This window comes from Amblyomma americanum, chromosome 6, assembly GCF_052857255.1.
Source record: "Amblyomma americanum isolate KBUSLIRL-KWMA chromosome 6, ASM5285725v1, whole genome shotgun sequence".
Taxonomy (NCBI): Eukaryota; Metazoa; Arthropoda; class Arachnida; order Ixodida; family Ixodidae; genus Amblyomma; species Amblyomma americanum.
The window spans coordinates 60,003,349-60,025,501 of record NC_135502.1 but is presented as its reverse complement, the minus strand read 5'-3'; the positions used below and the strand labels follow the sequence as shown (position 1 = coordinate 60,025,501).

The following is a 22,153-nucleotide window of genomic DNA, read 5'->3' as shown; positions in this document are numbered from 1 at the left end:
ACCTTCGAACCCGTTTTTTTTTTTACACTAGTGACTTTAGCAGACCAACTAAATTCAGTCATACAGTAAAACGAACATTGCAGCTGCAGTCTACAGCGACCAGTACTACAGGACAAAAAGCCTGGGTCTATGGTCTCTCATAACGTTGCCAAATAAAGCGCGCTTCATAGTATTATGTCTAGCGAAATTAAATACCAGAGCAGATCTTATTTAACGGCTCATCGAGGTCCAGAGTGAACAGATCTTTCTTCACATGTGGCACACTCTATATGAATGCGTCTGCTCTTCCTCACTGATGTCTCGTCGCAATTTTAAAACTGTGGGAAGAAAAAAAAAAGACGCTTCTGTTGCTTCATTCACGAGGATGAGCGAAGGCCACTGTGCCTTCAGGTCGTCTGAAAAGGTTTTATATTTAAGCATATATTGGATCCGGCAAGAAATCGCTGTGATTCCAGAATTGCGTTTCGTAGCCTGCGCGTCCGTGCAGCATGTACGTACAAAACAGCCATGCTTCGCCAGCAGCATTTGAATTGAATTGCTGTTTAGATCTGTATTACCTGGTAAAGCTTCCAACGAGGCTCTTGAGCGAAGGACAGGTGATGTTCCTTTGTCTTTCTTTCTGCACCGCTTCGACTATTGCCCAGTGTCTGTCTGAGGAGGCCAGGACCTATAAAGTGGTTTTTAGAGCTTTTTCTCCGGCCTCCATATTGATAATCATATATGTTGTAGTAAATAATGATCTATAATGATGTATTAAATAACAAAACTCGCTCTGGCCAACTCGTTAAACTTAACGCCGTTATTTGTTAGACAAACACGACATTACCACCCTAATTTTTTAAACCCTTATATTCGTTAAAACAGGCGCAAATTTTCGTATTTTTTTCCACGCACAAAAACAGATTGGAATCAGATAACTGAACCGCTCCACTGCGAGGTTTAACCAACAGGTGCTATTTGTGCCTTTTTTTACAATGTCGCTTCTTCGTGATTTCACTAACTTGTACGCCCTACCTGCTTGGACCGCAGTATGCTACGGATAAAACTAATTAAATTTAAATTAAATTAACAGACCTTGATGCTGGGATAGTTAGTGTTCTTCCGTTATTTCCTGTGCACTAAACAGACGAGGACAAGAAACGCGTGCAAGGAACAAGATTTGCGCTTGTAGCACTGCACGGATATATGCGTTCTTTATCCCCTTCATTGAGAAATAATGGCGGCGCTTGGAACGGCATGTGCACAAACAGGGCTCTTTTTATTTAGGACGTACAGAGACGATGACGAGAACAGGGTCCGGAAAAAGCAGGGAGATGGATGGGAAGGATGGGGCCGCAGTAGACAGCGGAGAGCCTCGTGCGACGCGCAGCGCCACGCCGGGCTCCGGGTCGGGACAGTGCTTTGGCGAAATGCGCACAGCGCTAAGGGCGCGTAGACGTCGGGCAGCAGCAGCGCCGCTACGCGGTGGTCGGCGGCGGCGGCACGGCTGCGGCGGCGGCGCTGCACTGCAGCTCCTCCTCGGTGAGCCGGTGGAAGTAGCGGTCGAACAGCGACTGCGGGGTGCGGCACAGGAAGTAGTGCCACCGGTGGGTGTACGTCAGCAGGAAGCGCAGGCGGCAGTCGCAGTGCAGGGGGTTGTCTGCGACGGGATGCGGAGAAGAAGAAGAAAACAAAACAAAGCGACTTCAGGATTTTTCTTGAAGTTTTTTCAGCGCCGCAAAAACGAGAACATAGAAAGAAAGAAGTACACAGGACGGGCGCTGACTGAAACTGTCAACAGCTGCCAACAGTGCTGTCAACAGTGCTCCAACAGTTGGGGAGTCAGCGCCAGTCCTGTGTACTTCTTTCTTTCTGTGTACTCGTTTTTGTAGCGCTCTCAAGAAACCATGCTTCACCAACTAGCCCACAACGTGTTTTATTAACCGACTTCAAAACCCCCGACGAAGCTAGAAATCAAGAATTTGACGGAAACTCGTCTGGTCTGGATAGTACGGGTAGTTCCAATACGAAAAGGGACAGTTTTCATACATGAACGAATGATGTTGTTACTATTTCACTGAAGATGAAAATTCCTCATGGGCGTTATCCGCCCAGTTAAACATTATTTAGAGCAAACGAAGATTGTTCTTATCGCTCGTGCTTATGCAGTAATTACTGTTTCTTTTCATATTGCAGCCCCCTGTACATGACGACGAACTTTATAATGGCATGGACTGAAAGAGAAATGAAATGAAGAGCCGAAACGTCATTTCATTTGTGATTGTGAACAACGTTTTCATGTAGGAGCCTAAGCATGATTCCATTCGTCCTTTGGGAGGCCAAGATCTAGTTCTTCGTAAACATAGCAAGTTCTTCGTGCATTTTGTGTGACCCTTGCTCTGGGTGAACTCGAAGGCAGCGAATATTTCATGATTCCTCTCTTTATTCCTTTTTAAAACTTGTGAGTCACTGTCATACAGGAAATGATAGTTTAATTATAGACCAAAATGTGCTTTACCGTTTATTTAATTTACGAGCATGATATTTATGAAACGTTAAACTTGCATCATTTCCTGCTTCGTCTGCGAGCTTTTCATACGTAGTTGAATTTTTGTGTCGGCAGACTCAGTACCAACATGCAATCTTTTTTTTTTCGAACTGATACGAGAAAAGCTCGCCTTCAAGCATTCTCTCCGAACTCAAGTTGTTCTGCATAACCGAATTATTTCATCTAGTTTTGCAACAGTTTCAACCATTCCAGCGACAGAGTTAGCCAGCATTGCCAACTGCCTCATGTCCAACATTCTTGGGCAGAAATTTTCAATATTTGAATATTTTAAGGTACTAGTATTTAAATATTGAAGGTAATGGCCCATGCTTACGATGCGTAGCAAAATATTTCTTTTAAAGTTTTTTCATCGCTCCCAACGAGCCGATAAGATTGCCATATAAAACCAATGGGTAACGTTTTGGCGATATCAAAAATGTTAATAGGAAACAAATGCAAGCCTGTCGAGTAGACAGCCGCGTTTATATTGATTGTTATAGTGAAATCTTTAAATATATAAAAAATTTCGTTCGTTAACTGTTTCCCCTTGAAGAATAATTTTGTTCACAATTGCTGGTTACACTGTAGCCCGTGCATCGCCGGTTTCGAAAGCGGAACAACACCGCCGGTTTTTTGAAAGCAGACATTGTTATTTCACTAAAGCGAGTTGCATTGAATCAAGCGTACCGGCAAAGTTGACGAACACGGGCCTGTCCTTGAGTGGAGCGACGGCCTTCTCGTCCACTGTGGTCAGCTTGTTCCTCTGGACGTTGACGAAGCTCAGGCTAGGCAGCTCGTCGGCCAGGCCCTCCGGGAATGCCTCAAGCTGGTTGTCTCTGGAAAACAGATTTTAGACTCGCTGTTGTTTTCTTGGAAGCTGCTAGCCTCTAAGGCTAAACAGCGCGTCTATAGAGGACTCCAGTCAGATCGGGCGGAAACAACGACCTTTTCTTGAGTCTGCCATTTCGGCTACGCTTTTATCTAAGATGAAGCAGGTATAGTGAACCTTGGGAAACTATTAGAGGAATGGAGAGGTTAGCTAAAAAATAATGCACCTTGAAGAACGCACTGCCGTCAGTTTTTGAAGCTTGAGTTTCTATCATAGCAGCTGTCATTATTATCGTGAACGACGTAGGTTACAAACAGCTGTGTGCCTCAACTCTCTGCAACTCTGTCCTACCGCGGCATCGGTTGGAGCTGGCAGAGGACGGTATTTTAAGGTGTGCTACTCGGGAATCGTACACCTAATCTAATTTGATGTGTCCGAGTTTAAAAATATTCTAGATTTAATATTACTCTTAATTTAAAACTATGACTAAACGAAAATAGTTCAAAATGAGTGAGACATCCAATCAAGACATTGTGTGATAAGTACTTTTCAGCCATCTCTGCGAAGTTGCCATAATTAATACAGCCGGGCGTACAAAGTAGGTGACGTAGCTCTGAAACGAAATATATACAGAACAGCATGTGCCCCTCTTGGTACTTTTGAGGTCAACGAGCTGATCCACAGATCAAGTCTGTACATAGTACAACGCTAGAAAGTCAGTAAAAAACAAAAACAAAACAGGGATGTATAGTAGCAAGAAATCGTGGCGCTGAAGTATGCTATTACGGGAGGCATAGAGTACTGCGACCTTTCTTTGACACCGGCTTACGTAAACCATGAAATAGGCACAAAGGTTGACATTGAACAGCTTTAAGACGTTGTATAACTTACGGCAGGTCAAGGAAGAAGAATTTCGGCGCCGGTCTGGGCAGCCAGCCCCTGGAGAAGACCTTGAGGCTCGTCTTGCGCAGCACAAGCGCCTCGAGGTTCTCAAGCGACGTCAGCCAGTCAGGGTCCACGTGCTCCACGGTCGACTTGGTCACGTACACGCTCTTCACCGTCTTCGGCAGCTGGTTGAAGTCTGTGGTCAACCTGAGGTTCTCGTAGTCGTCGATGCAGATCTCTTCCAGCTTGTGGATTCCCTGGAAGACCGACCACGAAGGAGGCAACGTGCTTCCGCTGTGGAAGACCACCTTTCGCAACGTGTCTTCGAGACCCTCGAATGGATTGCCCGTGGGACCCTGCTGAGCGAAGTCCAGGACGGACACGTTGAACAGGGACAGCTTGCAGACGTTGAGGTCCGCGAAGGCCCGCTCCGGGAACTTATCTAGACGACTGTCCTGCAGCTTGAACCAAGTCTCCTTGCTCAGGTCGGCTCCGACGCCACGCTTGACGTACTTGGCGAAGTCGTCGGCCGACTGGAATTCCCTGCAGACGAATCTTCGCACGTTCTCACTCTCCGTCTGCGTACACGAGGGCTCGCAGAAGGCGACGCTCAGCAACGCGGCGAGCGCTACGGCTAGCCCCGGAAGAAGGGACGTCATGGTGATGCTCTGTGAGTGGCGCCGCTGAGTTGATGGGAGGCCGAGGCTAGCTAAGCGAGTGCGGAGCCCGGTGGCGCGACTGAGAACATCGACCGGTCTCAGACGTGCTTTATATGCACGGGATGCTCGTGTCGGACAAACACGTCTGCCCAAGACCCCTCCAGGACTGGTTTCTGGCCTCTGATTGAGCGCCCCTCCTTTCTTTTACGAGGTCTCCGACCGTGTCACTAACCCCAAGACGGGTCCACTTGACTCGCACCTGCTCCACGGCCTCCCAGTGGCGGGCCAAACTTGGGAGGCTTCTTTTTTTTACTGTTATTGGCCAGGGCGCTTTGTGAGCAGTGAAATAAGTTACCGAATCAAGGATTAGAGACCGCCCTGGGGCGTCTACGTGCGTGGTTAGGTAATATTTCATTAGGGATCACGCTAGAAAACAAGCCGCTAACCAACCAGTCCTGATACCACTCTGATGCGGTACGCGGCGACCGAAAACGCACCACTTGTTCCCACACCCTTTGAGGCTTAGGCGGTGTTTACATGTCAGGGGCCGAAAGAGAAGCAAGAAAAGACAGCGCTAAAGGAAGTCCCCTGGCATCCACTTTTCGGCTCCATTGACCCGCTTATCTGCAGACAGGGGCGCTTTTGATAGTTGTATACGCAACTAGATCGCAGAACCGGCTCCAATGAAAACGTGATGGCAACCCCAAACCGGTCTTTGACCTCTGCAGCATTTGTGTATTGCGGCCGTCACATCAGCTGCCGCGCATGGCCCACGATCCCTTCATTCTATCCGCTGGAAAACAAGCAAGATGGAGCGCTCGGCAAACGCTGCGAAAAGCACACCGCCCCCCCCCCCCCCTCCCCCCTGGCGTGCCGTGCAGTTTTGCATGAGGGTCGAACGCGATGCGCCTCGCTCGCGTAATCGGTCGACTGTGCCGTCCCCTCGCCGACTGAAGAAGGCTCGCTGCGGTGCCGGCGTGGAAACTTCCACTGTCGCGTTCGTTTTTTTTTTCTTCTTTTTGCTGCGTGCGTCTGCGTGTTGCTTCTATAAGAGCTGCTGCTTAGACGTCATAGAGGTTCTCTCGCTAAGTTATTGCACACTGGAACTACGTACTTCTCATTATATTTTCGGACTTAGCATGCGGTTGATTTCTGATGATGATGGTAATGACGTAGCGTAGCTTTGTCAAATATAGGCATGCCCGACGTGATTGCTGGAGAGACCCAGTTCTTTAAAGCATCTCACCGTTGAGAATACGAGCATTAGGCCAAAGGGAAAGCTTTGACCGGCCGGAAATCCAGCAGGTAGCCGGCAGCACTGAGAATCGAATCCGCGCCTTCCACATGCTACTGATTACGCATGCAAGTACACTATTCACCATACTCAGTATTCCTAGTGAGTAGGCCTGCGAAAGCGAACTGCATAGCTTCATGCTCACGAAAGCGATATATGAGGGGCGTGCGGGGTCCTAACGGATCACTGTAAATTGCTCGGATAGCATGCTTGGGACGTATAAGTTGTGGGCGTCCACAGCCTAATTGAAAACATCGACGAACGCTCTTTATCTAGTTTATTATCCGTGTTTATAACTGCGCTGTCACCGTGTCTACTAAGGACGCGAGCGCGCCCTGTAATGAAATTTTAAGCAACAGAGCTTTCTTCACTAGATGCGCTATACTACGTTCTCGAGTGTGCAAGCTCAACGATTTCAGACTGTGTCGAATTTCTAGGAGGTGGGAGAACGTATTAATGACAAGCTCGGATGCGCAAATACACAAGAAAGTGTAAAGGCAGCCCTGAGATGGTGGTTTGCACTATATATTTTAATAGGCCAGCACTAAAACTGGACGCAATTTCTTACATAGAATAGCACCTAACATACAGAAAAATTTCACGGATTTGAAGTAGAACGTGTCACGGCAACAAAAATTTTTAAAATCTGACAAAGGATGAAAATTGTTAGCAGGCGGTATTGGCCAGCGGGAAGCGACATTGGTAACCAGCTAAGTCCCCATGCAGTGCATGTATTTAATTTTTTGGGCTGAAAATGCTGTCGACTTTTTTAATCTCTGAAAGGGCATACCTTGTTCAGCTCAACGAGCAAGGTCATCAGTACATTCAGTGAGTGTCACTTATGTTGCAATCACTTTCACGCGGTTACCGTCTGCCGATGACAAATCACTGCGACAACCGAAAAAAAAAATACCCATGTGTTTGAAAGTGAAACCTGGGTAATAAACGAACGCGTTTGACGCTTTGAGTTATTGATAATTGGACAAACTGAAGCCGGACATTCAGTCACTGAGCTGCAAGAAGAATGTCTTGATTTGCACAGTCGTGACTGAGCCCAAAATTGTTTGAACTAGGACGCTTCCGGCTACTGGGCGCCAGCCCTCTATTCTGCATCAAATAAATTGTTTACGAGAAATGGAAAGGCGCAGTAACTGTCTCGCTTCTCCATGGACACCTCAACCTCGCCATGAGGGAATGGATACAGAATGTATTGAAAGCAGGAACAGATAATTTTCTTCATTTTTCGATCATACATGGGGAGAGGGGAGGACGTAATATCCTCTCACTTCTTCACCCTTGAGGAGATCAAAAAGTCTGGAAGCTTTCTTATTCTTTTCCGATTTTTCTAACGACGCAACCGCAAAAGCATCTTCTGGCAGTATGTCCATTGTTTGTGACTTACAGCGAACACTAAATATTCGATAGATTTCACTGTAATCTGTCGCCGGTATTGAGTAAATATACTCCTATTTTGATTATAGTTAAATGATATCAGACAATATCAGTTGTTATCGCAAATCTTGCATACTCAGCTGATGCAAGATTCGAAGCGAAAATGTGTATTTATTCTGAACATTCATTCACATACAATTCGGTCTTTAAGTTGAGTTACGCTTGCAGCAGTGTGACGACAATTTTCGTGAAGTTTTTGGCGTGCGGGGCGAAGGTCTGTCCTTGCCTTCTTTTAGAAAGGAATTATTACTGGCATGATCGTTCCATTTATCAATATAAATGGAACGACTGCGTTGAAAAAGGGAGCGGTTGAAGACGCGCGGTGAATTTCTTGGCTGACTATACTACTTCCCCAAGAATATCCAGTAGTCATCTGTATGTATATGTAAACTCACCCCATCTATTACAATATTTGGTGATGCTGAACCTGCATTGATAGTGCGATTTCAGCCACTGATGCTTATGATTAGTTAGTCGCTTAAGGCCATTGAAATTCCCTTATAGTGATAACTATTATCCTTTGAAAACGACCTGAATCGTTTTTTTTATTAACCGCTTAAAAAATACATTTAGTGACCAAGCGGCAGTCTGAGCAGCTTGTGGACGTGCTAAGTGAGCGCGCTTTGGGATATTTTTTGCCGGCATGGTTTGTGAGTGGCCCACAGTCTGGAGCAGCCAAACCTCGTGCTCAAAAAGGACAATTGACTTGGAATTACAGGAGCTGGGTAAGAGCCATTCAACCCTTTCGGCCTTTCTATTTTTGTCATCTGCCTTTTTCTTTCGCGAACTTGTGCTATGTGCGTGTTGTAAGGTGGAAACCTTGCGCACTCACACATATGAAATTAGATGACACAAAGGTGCTTACAACGTGTGCAGTAAGTTGTTGCCCATTTTTGAACTCAGACGTGTGAAAATGGCCACAGTGTTGTGGCGGAAGACGGATGCAACACTATATAACAGCGGACGAACGAATGGCGCAGACCCTTCGCTGGGTGTCCTGTTTCGATTTCCTCAGCTGCATTAGGTTTAAAAATAATCACCCGACACTATCGACGCACAGATGCGACCGTCACAGGTTAACACTTGTCATTAATGTTTTTTCTTTCTGTTTTGCTGCATGATGGAGTTTTGCTTCGCTGCTGTTGGAACACAAGTGGGGAGACAATAACTGTGCGCTGCGACTCAAGTTAAGGATAACTGCTGCTAATTAGCGATCACCCTGCTCAAGTTTAGTGAGAACATGATTGTTACTGCGGGAGATCACTGCTCTCGGTGAAATGTCAAAGCCTTTTAATGCAAAGCGTAATAAAAAATATACAGACAGAGACTAGTGCCATGGGTAACAAAAATATCAACTCGTCGATAGAAATTCTTCTGTGACGCTCATTAACAGGTTGAGACAGAACTTGTATTAAAACCACAGTGCTTGAACTCTACGTAACACGCGTCGCTGGGTATAATTGCTTCATATCTGACAAAACACAAAGTGGGTCTTCCACAACCGCGAGAAATAAAATTATGACTTACAGATAAAACTATGGCAAACGTTAAAGAGAAGGGCATGCATCACGCAGTCTTCATAATGTGGGGCGGCCATCTTGCAGGTCTTTCTGCTAAAATGACTCCAGTGCGCGCGGGAATAGGATTATGCGACCTACAAAGACGGCTCGAGAATGCTGGTTTCCTTTTATGGTCTGGGACATTAAAAAGGGGCTACTTCCAGATTTCTAACCATGTTTTTTTTTTTAGTTACCGGCACAGTGTCAAATAAAATCTAATTCGTGTCTTCTTTTCAGAAAGACCAGACTCACACCAATATTAACGCTTCACGTCATCATCATCATCATCATGTTAAGCATTGATTCCATTGCAGTACAAACGTCTCTCTCTGCGGTGTCTTGATATTTCAACAAATTTGCTTACTGCGTCACTCTGCCTGACTGTCATCATCCGTTTATTACGTTTTCATTTCACTCTGACACCCTAATGACCTACCGGTTAGACGCTTAACATAGCGCAAAAAATAAAAAAAAAAACGAAGAAGTGTTGGGCAAAACAGAAGAAAGTTAAATCGAAACCATACAGACACATTCTAGGGAAAAAAACGATCACAACAAGCTGTTGATGGGCGTCGCAGGTTCTTCACTCATCACGGTGACGCAGAGGATGGAGGGGCCTCCGACGATGTGGCCTGCGTCGCCGCCGAGGGCTGAGCCGCTGGTGCCGCCGATGGGGGGACATTGGCGACGGCCGCCGGCGTCTCGTATTCGCAGGGCAGCTCCGGTTCCGAGAGCATCTTGATGTAGCGGCCCTGGTGGATCTCGGGTGACTGGCACAGGAAGTAGTGCCATCTGTCGGTGTAGTCCAGCAGGAACCACAGCTTGCAGTCGCAGTGCATCGGGTTGCCTGCGCCCCCGACAGGGAACGGAAACGAAATAAGATTGAGGCAAGAGGGGCGCTTGTGTTTTTCAGTTCCTGCCTCCCATGTCAGTGTCGGTATGGCCTCACAAGTTCGTCAGGCTTTGGACACCTGTCTCAGACTGACAGGATAATGTTTCCGGGTGGATCTGAGCGGCAGTTGCGTGTATAGAGAAAATAATAGTGAGCAGCCGAGTTGTCCCTTTCATAAGTTTACTAGGATTGCGTCAGATCTGTACAGCACGTAATAGCCATAGTGTTTAAACGGCGACAACCGTAAGTAGATTAGGCTAAGACATCATCAGAAGCAGCGTGTTAGTGTATCGCGGGCTTGCTACCGACTCCGTGTCGTAGGTGTCGCAGCTGTTTACTGACGTCACGGCATCTTCCGATTCAAAATATTCACCCCATGGGGGCGTGTTCCCCAGGTGTTTGCAACACAAAGGACCGGCTCGTACCGATCTTCCTTGCACGCAGTCACTGCGTGCATTGCAAAACCCCGAAAATTAATTGCATCGGCAGCTCTATCGCATTCGATTGAGGCCGTGTCTAATAGATGAAGATGACCCCCCTCTTACGCGATAGGATAAATTTTTTAAGATTATTTTTTGGCTTTTGTTTTTACTTGGCTTGGTTCCTTGCTGATAATGAAATGTCGGTTCATATTAGGTACATTTTAATGCACGTTATAACTCGACCTATGCATTTTGCCCACCTGCTTGGTCTTTCAAGACCCCTAGTAGGATTGCAAATGAATGAATGAATGAATGAATGAATGAATGAATGAATGAATGAATGAATGAATGAATGAATGAATGAATGAATGAATGAATGAAACAATCAAAATTGACCTTTTTTCTTTATTTATTTCTTCCTTAGCCTTTGCGGCGGCCGACTGTGCCAGAGAACGCTGGATGGTTTAGTTTCGCGAGATTTTCTTGAAATTAAAGAAATACTATTTGAAAGCCTCTTTAGAAGCATCAGACGGGCCATTGAAAAACGGAAGTTTTCTGCTGAAAACCCCTCCTTAGCACAGCGCAGGGTTCGAGCAGAATTCTCCAGGCTATAAACTTTCACTTCATCGTACTATCGTCGATAGTTTGTAGCTCATGAAACCAGAGACAGTATAACTTTGGTACAATCTTTGTGTGCCCAAAACATAGGCACAAACTGAGGAGGAGCCCCTTGCAGGGCTAGAGTGCAACCTAGATAAGAATTCGGCCCTTCGTGATGTAATATGCGCTCATGCATAAGGCTGTTACTTGAACAACGATATTACTAAATTACAGCCCAACCCGCACTGGTGGCTCAGTGGCCTGGTGATCCCAGGGTCGCGGGTTCGATCTTGGCCTTCGGTGGACGTATTTCGATGGAGGCGAAATACAAAAACGTCCGTGTGCTGTACGATATCGGCGTACGTTAAAGAACCCCAGCTAGTCTAAATAACTTTGGAGCCCTCTATATACTACAGCGTCCCTCGTAGCCCTTGTGTCGATTAGAGACATTAAACCTCACAATTTACAGTTTTCCGTTATAGCCAAGTTTACCAGATAAAGAGAGCACCAGACACAAGATCCCATAATGCACCACACATGTATAGGCTACTAGTCACTGGGTGCACAAAAAACTAAATTAAGAGAAGATATATTAGGTAAATATTGCTTCAGCCGCCGCGGTGGCTGAGTAGTTGTGGCGCTCGGCTGCTGACCCGAAAGACGCGGGTTCGATCCCGGTCGCAGCGTTCGCATTTCGATGGAGGGTAACTGCTAGAGACCCGCGTTTTGTGTGACGTCAGAGGGCGTTAAAGAGCCCCAGATGGTTGAAATTATCCAGAGCCTTCCAGTACAGCGTCCCTCATAGCCCAAGTCTCTTTGAAACGTGAAACCCTATAAAGCAATAAGCCTTAAGCCGTAAGCATTGCTTCAAAATAATTCACGTAGTGTTTACTCGCATTGTAGCGACTGCACAGAACAGAAGATGGAGGCAAATCCCCTTACCCTAACACGGAAATCATGTGCGAAAACAGGAGAACATTTACATGCATATGAAAACTAAAGTAGGCAGAAACTAAATTTTCATTTCTGACTTGCCTTGGTCCTCACTGTAAATACTGTTTTAGACCTGCTCTACTTAGTTCGTGTAGAATATATCCCTTATTTTCAGCATTTTTTGAATTCATACGTTGTGCTCAATTTTTTTAAATATTACGACTCTTTTCGCACAGTAGACGAACAACATAATTGCACACTTCACGAAACTGCGCATATGTAGCTCTGTTGTGCAACCAATTTCAGGCAGCTAGCAACGCGTCCAGTAGCGTGGTGAGCTATACCAGTAAACGGTGAGCTATACCATTCACATTTGTTGAGTGAACTATACGTTTATCACTTTACAAACGGTTGGTAGTAGTTTCTTGTGGTCGCCCTGTGCCACTCCTATTGTTAAACCCGCCTTCCGTACATTAAGCTTAAATACTATTTATTTTATTTATCAGGTAACCGCAGCTAATTTTGGCACTATAATAAAATGATTCTGCACAAATAATAAAGAGTAATGTATACATCCTAAATAAACCGCTCGTCCCATTTAAAAGCAACCAAGGTTTTAAAGCAGATGGTGTGTCCTAGCCAAGTGAAACCAGTTGAGTACTATTGAGAATCACGTGGCCTAGGCTGCACTACTTTTCGTTCCCCGAAGTAAATTAATTAACAAACGTTAATAACTATTTTTTTAAAACATTGGCTTCAGGAATAAAATGTCAATTCGGAAGGGTAAGATCGTTTTGAAAAACAGCTGGCTCATGTGTTTGCTCCAAGGTACCATTTACGCTGCTTTGTTTACCGACATTAAGAGAAAAACCCCGCAGACTACAGAAGCTACCACGTGACTGCTGTTGGCGCATATCTCTCGCCCACTGCACAGGCAGTGCCCCGTCCGGGAGAACGCGCTGGAGAAAAGCGGATTTTGTTCGCTGATGAGACCCGTCTTGAGACTCTGAAGCAGCATCTCTGTCATGTGAAAGCTTTTGCATTTTACGAGCTTATTTTTAAGATTGGTGAAGATAAGTATTTTACGTAAATTGTGTCTTGGTGCAAACATTTCGGCCGGTTCTTTCTCAAAGCGATCTACAATTTCGACCTGGTAAATAGTTAGCTACTAATAGTCTTTACTGATTAAGTTTTCAGAACTAAGAATACTGTTGTCTAGACCACGCGACTCTCGACCGCAGTCAGTTGGTTTCTGACGGTTCTGACACAAACAAAAATAACAAAGATCCCCTGACTAAACGCCCTTAGCGTCAACAAAAACTTGCGGCGAAAGGTTTAATTCGCCTAGGGCACTCCATGGTTTCAATAATAATAATAATAATTGGTTTTTGGGGAAAGGAAATGGCGCAGTATCTGTCTCATGTATCTTTGGACACCTGAACCGCGCCGTAAGGGAAGGGACAAGGGAGGGTGTGAAAGAAGAAAGGAAGGAGTTGCCGTAGTGGAGGGCTCCGGAATAATTTCGACCACCTGGGGATCTTTAACGTGCACTGACATCGCACAGCACACGGGCGCCGCATGGTTTTCAAAATCGTCGTTACGTTTAGCTGAGGCACCCGGTATATACCTACGAAGGCAATACACAAACATGTCACAATGAACTACACGAAAAAATAAAACCTTCATGAAGAAATGTTCGGGCAACAAGAAAAAAGAGTAAACAAAAAGCAAAAGTTCTCACCGATGAGTCTGACCAGGACGGAGTCCTTGTGAAGCGGTGCAACGTCCTTTTCCTCGAGCGTTGTGATTCGGTTGTCTTCGAGGTTGACGAACTGCAGCTGTGGCAGGTCTTCGGCCAGCCCTTGCGGAAACGCACTCAGCTGGTTCTCCCTGCGTTGCGCATGCAAATGGGCGCGGTCTTATCAGTACGTGACCTGGGCTCAACTTTCCAAATCATCTGCGCCGCTTTTATCACCAGACCGTCTGTGACCACTCGACGTTTAGAGGGGGTGTTCGCGCGATTTTGCATTCGAATCACGCGTAAAGTGTGTCTTAACTTACAAGTGCGGCCGCCTGTAATAATTCATTGCCTGTGAGCGTCAGGAGCATTAAGGAAGCGATCGGTGAGCGAGATTATGATAAGCGCTCGGCGGCGAGCCATTAAGCCAAACTGGCTTCCGTGGGAAAAGAGCATTCAGAGAGAAGTTGGCTGCTTTTCCGCTTTTGGGGGGGGGGGGGGGGGGGGGTATCCCCAGGAAGAAAACTTGAAATGACGTAGACTACTAGCGTCTCTCTTTCGGTTTTTCTGAAACTCTGCAAGAACGCTGATGAGGTGAATTCGTCGTATAGAGGGGCGGTCAAGGCCTAGAGTAAACTTTCGCTGATTTGACGAACGTTCTTTCTTGAGGCGTATACCATACAATGAAACGCGTTACTGTTTTCTGACAGCTCGCTCCGGCCACGTCAGAGACGAAGCACTGCTTTATTACATTCTTTTTTCTGTGAGCATTGGTAAGTATTTCGTCTACCTAGCGCACTTGTTTTTGACCCCTTTGTGAAAATGAACTTACTTTCAATAATTATGAGGGTTACGAAGAGAAGGCATATAAGATCCATCGAAATTCTTCGATTGAAACGCTAGTACGCGCTTAGCTGCAGACTCTATCCGAAAAAGTAAGTCATTTTTGCAGGTGATAAGTACTGTTGTCCAAGTTTTCTATATCGACGTGCTTATTGCTCGGGAAGTTACTAGTGTTGGCAAATTTTTTTCATTTAAAAGTTTCAGTTCTGACAGTTTAGGTTCACAATTTCTTCGTGGTTGTTATTTTTTTCAGGTGGAACTCAATAAATTATAACTACGTTATGAGGCTTCATGGGACTTCTTATATGGCTGTACGAAGTGACAAAATATTTATTCCAATGGGAGCTTAGCCTGCCGCCTTGACGTACACAGCTATTGCACGAAAGCATACAATTTTGAATTATTTGGCAATCTAACTAGTTGTGCCGCGAAAAAGCATCACAGAAGCTCATTTTAAGGAACTTAAGCGTGGAAAGTTGATGTGTGCAACAAAGCCTGCGTTCAAATTGCCTACGCCTTACTTTTATTCCTGGACTCATCTTGTGTACTACTTTCTGTCACAAGCAGAAAATCATTGTTACCAAGGTTTTCGTTTTTTTTTAAATTTAGAAATTTAGGTCGGTGTTCCATATACTCTTTTTGCTAAGAAATCTAGTAATTATTGTCTGGTGCAGCTGCCGAGCCCACAGTGCTGCTTCTGCCTTGCTGTTGAATGTGTCAATGTGATTCGTGCTTTACTATTACTATCGGGCGATGTTGAAACAAATCCGGGACCACCTAATACTGATGCTGTTTTGTCCGAACTGCAAAAGTTGAGCGCTGGTCAGAGAAAACTTATTTCTGAAGTCCAAGGCCTGAAAAATCAACTAGTAACAACAGATAAAACAATATCTGCCCTAAGTGAACGAATTGCGAATCTTGAAACCCAATTTGAGGTAATTAGTACCCTGCGAACAGAAATCGAAACACTTCAAACCAGCACTGCTAGAACGACCCACCAGCTTTCCGAGATAGACACACGTCTGGATGATCTTGAGAACCGCTCAAGAAGAAACAATCTAGTATTCTATGGACTTCCCGACCCAAATGAGAAAGAATCATATGACCAATCAGAAAAAATAATAATCCAGCACTGCCTTGACAGCTTGAACCTCGTAATCGACCCTAAAGACATAGAGCGCGCACACCGCCTTGGCCGTCACAGCATTGACCGCCAAAGACCTATAATAGTGAAGCTGTCTGCTTTCAAAACCAAAGGGGTCATTCTTTCGAATGGCCCTAAGCTTAAAAATACAGATTTCAGTATCGGCGAAGATTTTTCTCGGTCCGTCCGAAATGCCCGAAAACACCTTGTGGCTTTCGCCAGAACCAAGTCAGGACCCTTTTCCCTTCGATACAAAACGCTGCACATGGGACCAAAACGTTATATGTTCGACCAAGACACACAGACCGTGAAAGAAATCGCATAGGAATCATGTCGCCGTCGGATCGCGCGCAAGCAACGACAGGCTACCCGTCGAGTTAATCTTTCTTTTTCCATAATCTACACCAATATACGCAGTTTCCTTCCAAAGCGCGAAGCCCTGTCTAATCTCCTGTCATCTTCAGGCAGCAACATATTAATCTTAACTGAAACGTGGCTGACAAGCGACGTGACAGATAATGAAATTCTGGGTGAATTGCCAAATTTCAATGTTTACCGCAATGATCGTCAAGGCACACGCGGAGGAGGTGTTCTTATTGCCATTAACAGCCAAATATCTTGTTCTCATGTTAACATTAGTTCAGATCTAGAAATATTGTGGTTAAAATGTTGCGCTCCACCGGAAACAGTTCTACTTGGCGTCTGCTACAGGGCCCCCAACAGCAACCCAGGATTCGCGCTTAACCTGAACGATGCACTAGTCCAAATTACTAAAAAACACCCTGGTGCACAAATTGTTCTCTTAGGCGATTTTAACTACCCTGGCATCGATTGGCAAAACGTAGGACCACTAACCGCCGGTAACCCTGAAGCAAGAGAATTCGTAGATGTATGCTTAAACTTTAACCTGACGCAAATGGTGCTCGAACCGACCCGCGTCGCTCATGGATCTTCAAATATTCTGGACTTAATACTGACCAACAACCCTGAAAGCTTATCATCGATTACTTACCTGCGTGAAATCAGTGATCATAAGGTTATTCATGCCATATTCAAGTTCTCCCCCACATCCCGCCAAACGTTCAAGAAAACCATCCGTATGTACGACAAAGGCAATTACGAAGAAATCAACAACGAGCTAGAAGCATTCCTGCCTTATTTTCAATCCACATTTCATCACCGGTCTGTCAATGATAACTGGTCGATTTTCAAAAAGAAGATCGAAGAACTGACAAACAAATTTATTCCCTCTATCAGCTTTCGAGCAAACCGCCAAAAACCGTGGTTTTCACACAACCTTAAGAGATTAGAAAGAAGAAAAAAACGACTTTATAGTGCAGCGAAACGGAGCCCAGACGCAGATGCATGGGATAGGTACTATCAGGCCGAGGACACGTATTACAATGCAATTCGCTGCGCCAAACAAGCATTTTTCCAAACTGATCTACCAAAAATCCTAACGAATAACCCCAGGAGGTTTTGGGAAATAATAAATCCGCAAGCAACTCGCATCATCGCTCTAACGAATGCCGCAGGCGAGGATGCCAGTGATACTGAATGTGCCGAAATATTTAATCGCGCGTTTGTATCTGTTTTCACAAACGAAACTGCCTCACCATTGCCCACTCCGCCTACTCTAACACTGCCAGCAATGTCTCCCATCGAAATCACAGCGCAGGGTATCGAAAACCTTATCGACAGAATTAAACTTTCGTCAGCCGCTGGAGTGGACGAAATGAACTCAAAAGTACTGAAAAACACAAAACACATTTCTGCCATTTATCTCTCATTACTGTTTCTGCAATCGCTGTCGACAGGAACTTTACCGGACGACTGGAAGGTGGGGAGGGTCATCCCGGCCCACAAATCAGGTCAAAAGGATTCTCCGCTAAATTATCGTCCCATCTCCTTAACCAGCGTGCCTTGCAAAATCATGGAACATGTCATCTATTCCCATATCATAAACTTTCTAGATTCAAACAGCTTCCTTGATCCGGCTCAACACGGGTTTCGTAGGGGGCTCTCCTGCGAAACCCAACTGGCAATCTTCACTCACGACGTGCATGCTAACCTTGACCGCAACCTGCAGACCGATGCGTTATTTTTAGATTTTGCGAAGGCATTTGACAAGGTACCTCACCAGCGCCTAATACTAAAACTCGCCCTTTTAAATTTACACCCTAATATCCTGCAATGGATTAAAGAATTTCTAGCTAACCGATCTCAGTTCGTTTCTATTAACAACCACCGCTCAAGCGCTCTCCCTGTTAAATCTGGCGTCCCTCAGGGATCTGTGCTCGGCCCACTCTTGTTTCTAATATATATTAATGATCTAGCTTCACATGTGTCATGTAAAATTCGTATCTTCGCTGATGACTGCGTAATCTATCGCACTGTCACTAACCTTTCTGATCAAATGGCCCTTCAAAACGACCTTAACAGCGTCCATAAATGGTGTGACCTCTGGCTAATGACGCTAAATGCTAACAAATGCAAACTCATTTCCTTTCATCGACAACACAACCCTCTTATTTTTTCCTATGCAGTTGCTAACTCGTTTATAGAAAGCGTCCAATCGTTTAGGTATCTTGGTGTCACCCTCTGCAGCGATCTTTCTTGGCGAACACACATTACCACAATCATATCATCTGCTAACAGATCTCTAGGATTCATGAAACGTCATCTTCGTCATGCGCCGCAACACGTGAAGCTGCTCGCTTATAAAACCCTCATCAGACCCAAACTTGAGTACGCCAGCCCCATCTGGAGCCCACACCACGCATACCTAACAAATGCACTCGAATCAGTTCAGAACCGCGCCATTCGTTTCATTCACTCTGCATATTCATATACCACCAGCGTTTCAGCTCTGAAGAAGAATTCCGCTCTTGAAAGCCTCGCAGACCGCCGCCGCATTGCCAGCCTCTATTTGCTCCACAAGTTTTTCCATAGTTCTCTAAATCAACCACCCTACATTACTCATCCGAACCGCATATCTCACCGCACTGCCCATCCGTTTCAGATCGCCCGCCCTGTGTCGCGTACTGCAACTTTTTCAGGTTCATTTTTTCTCCGAACTGTTGTGGACTGGAATGGCCTCCCCACCGATATCGCTGCCATCACACACCTGTCTGCATTTTCAGATACGCTAAGCAATTATTTCAAAGCAATGACTTGTACTTGTTGATCAACATATTAACCCACCCCTTATGTAATACCCCCTGAAGGGGGTCTTTAAGGTGAATAAAGTGAAGTGAAGTGAAGTATTGCTTTTTGCACCTTGTTATGCTAACTGTTGCTAAAACCACATCCTTAACGTACGGTAACATTTCTTTTTCCAATTTGAGCAAAGTACACTTTACTGGGATTTTTTTTTTTACTACGCGCACTGAATGACTCACGCCAAGTCCAGCATCCTCAGCTTGGGCGCGGGCCTCGGGAGCATGGACCGCAAGAAGACGGGCAGGTCGGTGACGCGCACTATGACTGTCTCCAAGTTCCCCAGGTCGGCCAGCCAGTCTTCGTCCACCTTGTTCAAGGTGGCGTCGAACACGAACACCAGCTTGAGACTCTGCGGAAGCTTGCCGAAGTCGCGCGTCAGGTTCAGGTTCCGGTAGCGTTGGAGGTGCAGCTCTTGCAGGGCGGCCATATTGCCCAACTGTGACCAGGACGACGGCAGAGTGCTGTCGCGCCGGAAGGCCATCTTCTTCAGCGATTGCTCGAGCCCCGAGAAGGGGCCTTCGCCCGCTTCGGGATCATCGAGCGAGCCGAGTTTGACGTCACTGAGAATCAACTCCGACACGTTGAGGCCCGCGAAAGCCGCGGGCGGGAGTCGGTCCATGGCGCTGTTGATGAGCAGGAACCAAGTATCCTTGGAAGATTCGTTTCGAGGCACGTGCTTCTTAAAGTCTTCGGAAGAGCCGAACTCCCGGCACACGAGGCGTCGGTATTTGTGCCCGTCGATCTGCATGCAAGAAGGCTCTGCCGACGCCCAGGACAGGGCGATGCTCAAGAGCACCGTAAAGCGGAGTACCGCGTAGTCGGCCATAACTTTCCTGGTTACGGATGCAACCGTGTGCGCGTTGTTGGCCTATCGACTAAGGCGCTATGCTACGGCAGGCTCCTTTATAAACGACGGCCGCCTACTGCGAAGCAAAATGGTTGAAAGTGAGAGGAGGTTCAGCGTATTACCCAGGTTACACTGAGGAAGCGAGCAGCTTGTCTTTACTGCCGCCTTTTTGTGTCTTTCCTCCAGTTCATTTTTTTTCCTTTCCGAATTTCTAAACAAGGACACAGTCGAGAGTTTAGATATGACACGGAAGTTTTCTCGACGAAGGACGCCCGTCCTTCGTCGTCGGTCTTATACTAGGCCGCGCGCGGAAACGAGTCATCGCTGTCGGAGGAGCTCCTCCGCGGCCTCTTGAACTCGCCGTCTCCTCAGGGACGGCGCTTGACTGCGCTTTCGTTTTGCTTGTCCACTGTGTTTGGCGCGCGAGCAAGCAGGCGAACAGGTAGGCATTGAGGTCTCCGGGTATAATAAAACCTGCCTCCTGCAGCGGCTGCGGCATAAACTGCGATGTCACGGCACTACCGGCCGCTGAGAATACGGACGTACAGTACGCACAGGTTTCGCGGTGTGAGCGCTCGTTTCTTTTTCTTGACTTGAGCGTGCCCCATGAACTCGGCATCCCACGGCGCCGGCAGCGCTGTCACTCGTCCGGCACGGCCGACGCGATGGGCTAAACGTAAGCCGATAGAATCGCGCCGCTGCCCCGGTGACTGAGAACTTACGTAAGCCAGCCGCCCCGAGCGCTCGGCGTCGTCGCACAGTCGCGCCACTTGCATTTGCCGGGGTTATACGGGGTTCGACGCGGTTGTAGGGCCATGCCTTTTGGTTTTGCGGCTCTAACTGAACACATGGAGACGAGCGACCGTTCTGCTAACCCTTTAAATGTCCGGCGCATCATGTACGACACAGAATGCAAAAATTTGAAGCATTTACTTATGCTTGTATACAAGTGTGTCACTTCTTCATATAACTGCAGAAACAGCCTTTTGCAGCACGTCTATAAAAGCAAGGTCAAGGTGTCAGTCCCAAGAGATGCAGTTGTCGTGCTGGAAGATAAGTCACTGTAAGACTTCACTCCCGGCGAAAAAAAAATAAGCATAAAATTTCTGCGACCGTACTGCGGCGTTAAGTTAAGATGATGGAACAGTATTGCATTGCACTACTGATTTTTTATACGCGCCTGAGGATTTTTGCAAAGTATTGTCGTTCTGAAACCTTCAGAAGTTATATTATTTATCTGATGTTAATTATGCGATAGCAATATTTTTCCTAATGCTGTTATTTTTAATGAATAGTTTTTCTTGTATCTATATTTATTTGTACCTCAAAGGCCCGCAAGGGGGCATTACATGAGGGGTAAGAACATGCAATGTAAGAACAAGTGACGACGAAGTACTAGAGGTCCATGTCTTCTATAAGTCGCTTCCGTTGCCTGGGAATTGCAGTGTTAAAACGACGCTGACTATATTCTCGCCAGGCCCCACGTACATTATAATACACATCATCCTTTTAGGAATTAATTAGAACAACGTATCACTTCTATGCAGCCTAAGTGCTATTGGTAGTCACTGTGCCCCCATGTAGTTAGCTTTCCAGGAACTGTGCAACAATGGGGGCGTTCTGAGGAGCCTCCCAAGTTGCTGCTTTATATAAATCAGCTTTCTGCCCCAAACGGCCAAACATCTCCATGTTTATCATGCTTCATGAAATTATTTGTAATTCCGATTTAAATATGAATTCAGTCCTGCACGTATCTAACTAAATATACTTCATAAGACCACGTCGCATGTTTCTAACAGCGCAGGGGCCTGTAGCACAGAGCATTGAGAAAAGCCATAAGAGGCTTGTTGGACTTACGGCTGCAATTTTTTTTGTGTACATTCATGGGAATGATCGAGGCTCGAGAAATATATCTAGAGTGTTGAGAGAGTGTTGACAAGCCGTACTTTTGCTCGGGTCTGAAGAAAATATACAAGCTGGCTTTTATTGAAGACAAACCAGATCCGTTCTTCACGTGCCCGAGCAAAATAAACAAACGCAACTTCAGGAGGACCGGGCAGGGAACGGCAAGCAATCCCCCCCTCTACCCTTTCCATCTCGCCCCGATCAGATAGACAAGTTCCTTCTTTAACGTAGAAGTGCGAGCTGACGCATTGTCATCCTATAGCCGCTATGCGTAAACCTTTGTTCCCACGATAAGGTCCCTTGTAGGCCATTGCTCACCGCTTGGACAAACCTCACGCAATGCTCGTTCGCGGGTAGTGTTCCAGACTCCATACACCAGCACTCCGTATGGTCCACTTCCCC

The 22,153-nt window shown here is 46.1% G+C and overlaps 3 protein-coding genes across 3 annotated transcripts; 1 reads left to right on the top strand and 2 right to left on the bottom strand.

Moving 5' to 3' along the window:
• Positions 1 to 1,245: 1,245 nt before the first annotated feature.
• Positions 1,246 to 5,745, bottom strand: LOC144093577 (uncharacterized). Its single transcript, XM_077627115.1, has 3 exons — positions 4,248 to 5,745; positions 3,215 to 3,363; positions 1,246 to 1,639 (listed from the first exon to the last, which is right to left on the bottom strand). The coding sequence occupies exons 1-3, from the start codon at positions 4,898 to 4,900 to the stop codon at positions 1,458 to 1,460; spliced, it is 984 nt and encodes a 327-aa protein (XP_077483241.1). The 5' UTR covers positions 4,901 to 5,745; the 3' UTR covers positions 1,246 to 1,457.
• Positions 5,746 to 8,919: 3,174 nt separating this feature from the next.
• Positions 8,920 to 19,892, bottom strand: LOC144093576 (uncharacterized). The gene is made up of 3 exons (XM_077627114.1): positions 19,179 to 19,892; positions 13,794 to 13,942; positions 8,920 to 10,052 (listed from the first exon to the last, which is right to left on the bottom strand). Exons 1-3 carry the CDS (start codon positions 19,823 to 19,825, stop codon positions 9,796 to 9,798), a joined length of 1,053 nt encoding a protein of 350 aa, XP_077483240.1. The 5' UTR covers positions 19,826 to 19,892; the 3' UTR covers positions 8,920 to 9,795.
• On the top strand, positions 14,939 to 16,102 carry LOC144094370 (uncharacterized). The gene is made up of 2 exons (XM_077628349.1): positions 14,939 to 14,944; positions 15,251 to 16,102. The coding sequence occupies exons 1-2, from the start codon at positions 14,939 to 14,941 to the stop codon at positions 16,100 to 16,102; spliced, it is 858 nt and encodes a 285-aa protein (XP_077484475.1).
• Positions 19,893 to 22,153: the final 2,261 nt, after the last annotated feature.

Bases quoted from the DNA above. Each gene is read 5' to 3' on its own strand.
- LOC144093577 (XM_077627115.1), bottom strand. From the start codon at position 4,900: ATGACGTCCCTTCTTCCGGGGCTAGCCGTAGCGCTCGCCGCGTTGCTG. The intron at 3,364-4,247 runs GTAAGTTATACA...TCTGTTTTCCAG, and splicing joins TTCTTCTTCCTTGACCTGCC to AGACAACCAGCTTGAGGCAT. The intron at 1,640-3,214 runs GTACGCTTGATT...ATCCCGTCGCAG, and splicing joins CGTGTTCGTCAACTTTGCCG to ACAACCCCCTGCACTGCGAC.
- LOC144093576 (XM_077627114.1), bottom strand. From the start codon at position 19,825: ATGGCCGACTACGCGGTACTCCGCTTTACGGTGCTCTTGAGCATCGCC. The intron at 13,943-19,178 runs GTGAGTCATTCA...TGCGCAACGCAG, and splicing joins CTGAGGATGCTGGACTTGGC to GGAGAACCAGCTGAGTGCGT. The intron at 10,053-13,793 runs GTGAGAACTTTT...TCGGGGGCGCAG, and splicing joins CGTCCTGGTCAGACTCATCG to GCAACCCGATGCACTGCGAC.